Raw genomic sequence first — 6883 nt, 5'->3', positions numbered from 1 at the left:
GAAAATAGCATTACCAGTGAGGAGGACATAACAAAGTAAAGAAAAAAGAAAATAGCATTACCAGTGAGGAGGACAAAACAACGTAAAGAAAAAAGAAAATAGCATTACCAGTGAGGAGGACATAACAAAGCAAAGAAAAAAGAAAATTAATATTCTTAGGTACAAACAAATCTTACCGGGTATCCATTTCTCTGGAACATTCTCATCTTTGTTTCTCTATCGTGTACTCCAGTGGTGTCGTTAGGTCGCATCATTCGCTGTCTCGTCATAAACATTACTCTGGGATCCCGATGAGTTATTGAAAGTTTAAAATTGTCGTTTTTTATCCATTTCGTAAGGTTATAAGGTGTAAACCAGTCCGTGCAATCCAAAGCGTTTTTACATCTCGTTGGAAACGCCGAAAACTGGTTGTCATAAGCGTTCAGAGTAATGTTGTGTTCAATGAAAATGTTTGATAGCTTTATGTTAAATTGAAGTTTACTAAACACATAAGGATTATTTTCATTGTTTAACTTGTTACGTAAGAGACATTTATTATACCATGCCTCAGGATCTGTGTCCTCGCCACCAATACCAAATGTCTTTAGGGGGTATTTAGCTGCTGAATGATAGGACTTTATGGTTGATATTATGGTTCTGATAAACGCCACTGTTTCATCCGCACAAATATCTATTTTTCCAATCCTGAAAAGGTTTGGTTTGAGAAGAGATGTCTTATCTAACTCTGGTAGACTCCAGTTCATTGTTTGATTTCTGCTTGCTTTACTATAGGCCCGTATGGCTATTTCTGATGCCCGCATATTACTGTCAAAACTCCACATAGGGATTATTTCAATGTGTAGTTGTTTCGCCAAAGAAAGGAGTTGCTGATACTCCTTGGCTGTGTAATATCCTGACCCTGTTCCAGTGCCTGATGGATCAGATCCTAACTGTGAAAACAGACACGACTGTTCAGATTCGTCGTGGCACCTTTTCGAACCCACCTTTAATAATAACAAAAGCAATGAATAGTTCATGCACATACTTACGCTGAAATAAAAAAAAACATATATTGCCACAGTTAAATTGCATGTCTTGAAAACAATTCATCTTTTTTTACAGATTAAAATTAAAAAAAATAAAAATCTAAAATGGTATCCTTTATCGATATAACAGATACGCTATCGTTTTGAAAATTCTTGATTGAAAAAAAGCCTCAAAAATAATATTGTCTATTGGACATAGATAGGTAATTAAGTTTATGATTCAAGTTAATATACAGATCTGATAAAGATACAAAGTATATTAGATAAATGCCATCGATTATAAATATACTATATAGATAATAGTATTATAATGTATATACATGTCATTGTTTTTACAGAAACTATATAGATACATAGTATAATATATACATGTCACCGATTATACAGATACTATATAGATACATAGTATAATATATACATATCACCGATTATAAAGATACTATATATATACAAAGTATAATAAATAAATGCCATCGTTTAAAGTGAGCAAATCTAAATGTAAGGTTAAATAAATGTATAAGTGCCAGAGACATACTGACTGACATCTAAAAAATAAGTACCGTTATTTACTTATGGTGCAATCTACACATGAAGGCTAATTATAAAATATGACTTTATATGAATGGTTTATATATTTTATGAGGAACTTTTATTAAATGTAGACGGCGTTGTTTTGGGTTGAAAATACAAATTTATTAATCAAAAACCTTATTTGATAAGATAAAGATTCACACAATGATTTTAAACACTTAATGAAATTCAGTAACAAGAATTTGTACTTTATAAAATTACTATTCACACATGTGGAATATTTCTACCACCGGCTTAAGAGTGTCGATAATACTTCCAAAAGGTCGACATACTATTTTTTATACTCACATACTGTCGATATCTTCTCATATTATTAATACAAAAAACTAATGTAACAATGTTAACTGGTAGATCGGAGACAGAACTAGGGCACCACAGTGTTCGTCACAACAGACGTTATATAGCACCGATACATGTTGCCTATCGTGTCCGTAGCCTCATACCTGGTTCTGTTAACCATTGCAAACATTTGTATTACTATTTTATCACACAGGAAGCTACCTATGCACGCACCTTAAGTTTTATGATATAATATAACGACACTTATAAAAAGTTGCACTTACTTTGTGAAAACCTGGCAAGGTGTCAATCTCAAGGCGGATACCGTAGTCATTGGCTAATAATAGTTGAAGTTTGTTGAGTTTTACCAGGGCCATCATATGGAGTAGCTTCATTATATTCGGCAATGGCACAAATTGCGAAGCCACGTCTAGAAGAAGTGACCGGTGTTTGAATCGAGGCGCGTCAACTATATGCAGATAAGGCGCCTCGAAATATTGTGTTCCGTCTTGCTGTACTTTCTCTTCCAGGATGTTTAAAAGGGTTTGGAAACCGTTCAGCCATCCGTGCGTTGTTTTACCTACGATTTTGACGTATTTATTGGTAACACTGGTAGTAAGGTTGTACCATTCATCGCTATTTTCCACGAAAGATGGGGCAGAATTGAATTCGAACAAGATAACGTTTTCCGTTCTGATGTCCTTCGTTCGGGGTATATCCAGTTTTGCTAAATAAGACGAATATCATCATTGGTCATAATATAATGTATATATAAATATTAGGTAACATAACAATTACATGTAACGACAGTATGGTACAACATAGACACCGGCCCAAACAAACAAATGATCGTTGGATGAGTATTGCTTATATAGATATATAGGTAGCAGTCTACAGTACAGGGTTGTGGCCATGGGTGATATTTTTGTTAAATGGCTAGCCCCTGTATAAAGATATGTAAAAAAAAATATAAAAACAAAACTGTACTAAAATTGGTATAAGCATGATGAAGTGGGCTATGTGAGCTTCACATTTATAAAAAAAAAAAAAAAAAAAGGTTTTGGTTCGAGATCAAAATTTTGGCCATAACCCGAAAGGGTGCCTACACATGAAAAGCTAGCTTTACAGGAGGTAAAATTTTAACAACAGCACACGACGCAAAATCGCAAAAAATCAAGTTTTACAACTTTACTGGGACCCATATTATTCTGCAACCAAGCAGGTAATCATTAATTTCATACAGAACTTAGGAAAAAAATTACTAGTTGCGGGGGTCAAATTTTAGGTCAAAAATAGCATGTTTTGGTAATTTTTGATGTGGTAACCATGGTTTTCACACAAGTGACATACATAGAAAAAAGAGGTTTATACACTTCTAAGTACTTTATATGTATTGTAAATGTAATGCAGTTTACAAATATATATACATGTATATATGTGTTGTGTAGGGTAAATCCGCTGTGTTTACATTTCCTCGACATGTGCCTTGTTTTTCAGAGTCGGGTCATTTCTACTGTAGACAGCTAATAATGATAACGAAGCTGCAATATCATTTGAAAAATGATAATTGATAATTGAAAAATTGTCAAAAATATTCTGCCCCTTTATTATGAAACATGAAAAACCAGATCACAGCATAAACATTCGCCTTGAAACCTTACATCACTACTTACAAATACGATAATGTTAACGCAAGCCTTTCGGCCGGCTGGAAGCGAAAGCTATATGCAGGAAAATTGAAAATAATCATCTTGAAATCGTCAAATTGTGTAATCAAGTAACAAAAGTGTAACAAATGCATATAGAAGTAGTGAATACTGTCACAAGTGAGGTATATATCTTCCTTATAGCGGTATAACGTAGGTACTCTTATTGGTTATGCAGTCATGCTCACCTTTGTACCTACTTATTCTAAAGAAGTTCTAATGATTTAAATTATTGAATAATTGAAATATGGCCTCAGTGAACGCGTGTTGTATTAATGGAAAACTTACCTGTGAAATAAGGCATCAGGCTGTCTACTTCCGGCCCAACTACTGGTGAATAGAACCTCCAGCTTTTGTCAATCAAAACTTTGCCATGGTGAGCGGTTTTCAATAAAGGCGTGGGTAGGATGTCGCCTGCTTCAAGTTCGTGGACGGTTTGATTTGCTAGTACCATGTAACTTCTAGTAGGCGATACGGGCAAAATTGGATCTCTTGGCGGGTCTCTCGTATATTGAAAGATGTTTGTAAATGGAGAAACGAAATAACGATAAATCTTTGTATTTTGTATCAAGGCCGAGGATTGCATGCTATTTGCTATGTAGAAATTCGGATAAACATCGAAAATACCACTGATAGACGCTGCAGCCAAAAACGTTATACGTCTCATGGTGTTAGGCATTATATTTTTAAATCTAAGAGGATCTGGAGTAAACTTGTACATGCATCCTCCAATGTGTGACAACAAAAAGCCACCTCGGCTGGTGGGGTTGATGTATTGTCCGGTGCTGGTGTTAAATCGTTCAAATTCTATGAGATTTTCGTGGCAAAAATAAAGGCTCCATTCCCCATCAGAGGTTATGATTGTATTACCGCGGTTGCTGAGAATAATTGAAGCATAATAGGTACCGCCAGGGTTGTGGTTTATCAGTTCGTAGTGAGCCGTAAGGTTCCGGGCGATATCTGCCACATTTGCTGATGTAAAGCCTGAAATATTAATAAACTCAGTATTTATCAAAATATATAAGCACCGGGCACTGCTGTAAAAAATGCATTAAAATTGTTCAGATGTAGGATATTTTTATGCTTTTGACTAAGTTTTATTCAGTAATACAATATTGACATTTAAATGATGTTATTTAGAAGGTGCACTAGGCCTCTAGAATTGTTCAAGTAAAGTGATAAAGCAAATACTACACATGACCCTAAGAGGTCAACACATGAACCTAAGAGGTCATCCTCAAACCGTTGATGATTGGTATCGACTATGTGAAAGTGTATAAATAAACTGGAGCTGAGTTTAACAAATGCTTATAAATAAAACACATCATTAACAATGATGTGCTAGGGTTCACGCAAAGTCTTGGTCAGGGTCTGTGTGTGATATATATGTTATTGCTAGGGTTCACGCAAAGTCTTAGTCAGTGTCTGTGTGTGATATAGATGTTATTGCTAGGGTTCACGCAACGTCTTAGTCAGTGTCTGTGTGTGATAAATATGTTATTGCTAGGGTTCATGCAAAGTCTTAGTCAGGGTCTGTGTGTGATATAGATGTTATTGCTATGGTTCACGCAACGTCTTATTCAGTGTCTGTGTGTGATATAGATGTTATTGCTAGGGTTCAAGCAAAGTCTTGGTCAGGGTCTGTGTGTGATATATATGTTATTGCTAGGGTTCACGCAAAGTCTTAGTCAGTGCCTGTGTGTGATATAGATGTTATTGCTAGGGTTCAAGCAAAGTCTTGGTCAGGGTCTGTGTGTGATATAGATGTTATTGCTATGGTTCACGCAACGTCTTATTCAGTGTCTGTGTGTGATATAGATGTTATTGATAGGGTTCACGCAAAGTCTTAGTCAGGGTCTGTATGTGATATAGATGTTATTGCTAGGATTCACGCAACGTCTTAGTCAGTGTCTGTGTGTGATAAATATGTTATTGCTAGGGTTCATGCAAAGTCTTAGTCAGGGTCTGTGTGTGATATAGATGTTATTGCTATGGTTCACGCAACGTCGTAGTCAGTGTCTGTGTATGATATAGATGTTATTGCTAGGGTTCACGCAAAGTGTTAGTCAGTGTCTGTGTGTGATATAGATGTTATTGATAGGGTTCACGCAAAGTCTTAGTCAGGGTCTGTGTGTGATATAGATGGTATTGCTAGGGTTCACGCAAAGTCTTAGTCAGTGACTATGTGTGATATAGATTTTATTGCTAGGGTTCACGCAAAGTCTTGGTCAGTGACTGTGTGTGATATAGATGGTATTGCTAGGGTTCACGCAAAGTCTTAGTCAGTGACTATGTGTGATATAGATTTTATTGCTAGGGTTCACGCAAAGTCTTGGTCAGTGACTGTGTGTGATATAGATGGTATTGCTAGGGTTCACGCAAAGTCTTAGTCAGTGTCTGTGGGTGATATATATGTTATTGCTAGGGTTCACGCAAAGTCTTAGTAAGTGTCTGTGTGTGATATATATGTTATTGCTAGGGTTCACGAAAAGTCTTAGTCAGTGTCTGTGTGTAATATAGATGTTATTGCTAGGGTTCACGCAAAGTCTTGGTCAGTGACTGTGTGTGATATATTGTCAGTGTAAACGTTAACGTAAAGTCTTGGTGAGTGTCTGTGTGTGATATATTGTTAGTGTTTAGGTTCACGTAAAGTCTTGGTCAGTGTTTGTTTGTGATATAATGGCAGTATTAATGTTCACGTAAAGTCTTGGTCAGTGTCTGTGTTTGATATAATGACAGTATTTAGGTTCACGTAAACTCTTGGTGAGTGTCTGTGTGTGATATAAGGACAGTATTTAAGTTCACGTAAAGTCCTGGTCAGAGTCTGTGTGTGATATAATGACAGTATTTAGGTTCACGTAAATTCTTGGTGAGTGTCTGTGTGTGATATAGTGTTAGTGTTTATGTTAACGTAAAGTCCTGGTCAGTGTCTGTGTGTGATATAATGACAGTATTTATGTTCACGTAAAGTCTTTGTGAGTATCTATGTGTGATATATTGTTAGTGTTTAGGTTCACGTAAAGTCTTGGTGAGTATCTATGTGTGATATATTGTTAGTGTTTAGGTTCACGTAAAGTCTTGGTCAGTGTTTGTGTGTGATGTATTGTAAGTGTTTAGGTTCACGTAAACTCTTGGTCAGTGTCTGTGTGTGATATAATGACAGTGTTTAGGTTCACGTAAAGTCCTGGTCAGTGTCTGTGTGTGATATATTGACAGTATTAATGTTCACGTAAAGTCCTGGTCAGAGTCTGTGTGTGATATATTTACAGTATTTAGGTTCAG

The 6883-nt window shown here is 36.0% G+C and overlaps 1 protein-coding gene across 1 annotated transcript in view; it reads right to left on the bottom strand.

Annotated features, from left to right (window-relative positions):
* The window catches only part of LOC110460862 (putative beta-hexosaminidase), a 53223-nt gene that overhangs the window by 22720 nt on the left and 23620 nt on the right, over positions 1-6883 (bottom strand). Inside the window, exons 2-4 of the mRNA XM_021514056.1 lie at positions 3890-4585; positions 2180-2622; positions 177-983 (exon numbers count right to left, since the gene is read on the bottom strand). Of these exons, the coding sequence (XP_021369731.1) occupies positions 177-983; positions 2180-2622; positions 3890-4585 (1946 nt within the window). The remainder of the gene's footprint in view (positions 1-176; positions 984-2179; positions 2623-3889; positions 4586-6883) is intronic.

Source organism: Mizuhopecten yessoensis, unplaced genomic scaffold, assembly GCF_002113885.1.
Source record: "Mizuhopecten yessoensis strain PY_sf001 unplaced genomic scaffold, ASM211388v2 scaffold10499, whole genome shotgun sequence".
Classification (NCBI taxonomy): Eukaryota; Metazoa; Mollusca; class Bivalvia; order Pectinida; family Pectinidae; genus Mizuhopecten; species Mizuhopecten yessoensis.
The sequence above is the reverse complement of the archived record's forward strand: the minus strand, read 5'-3'. Positions and strand labels throughout refer to the sequence as shown.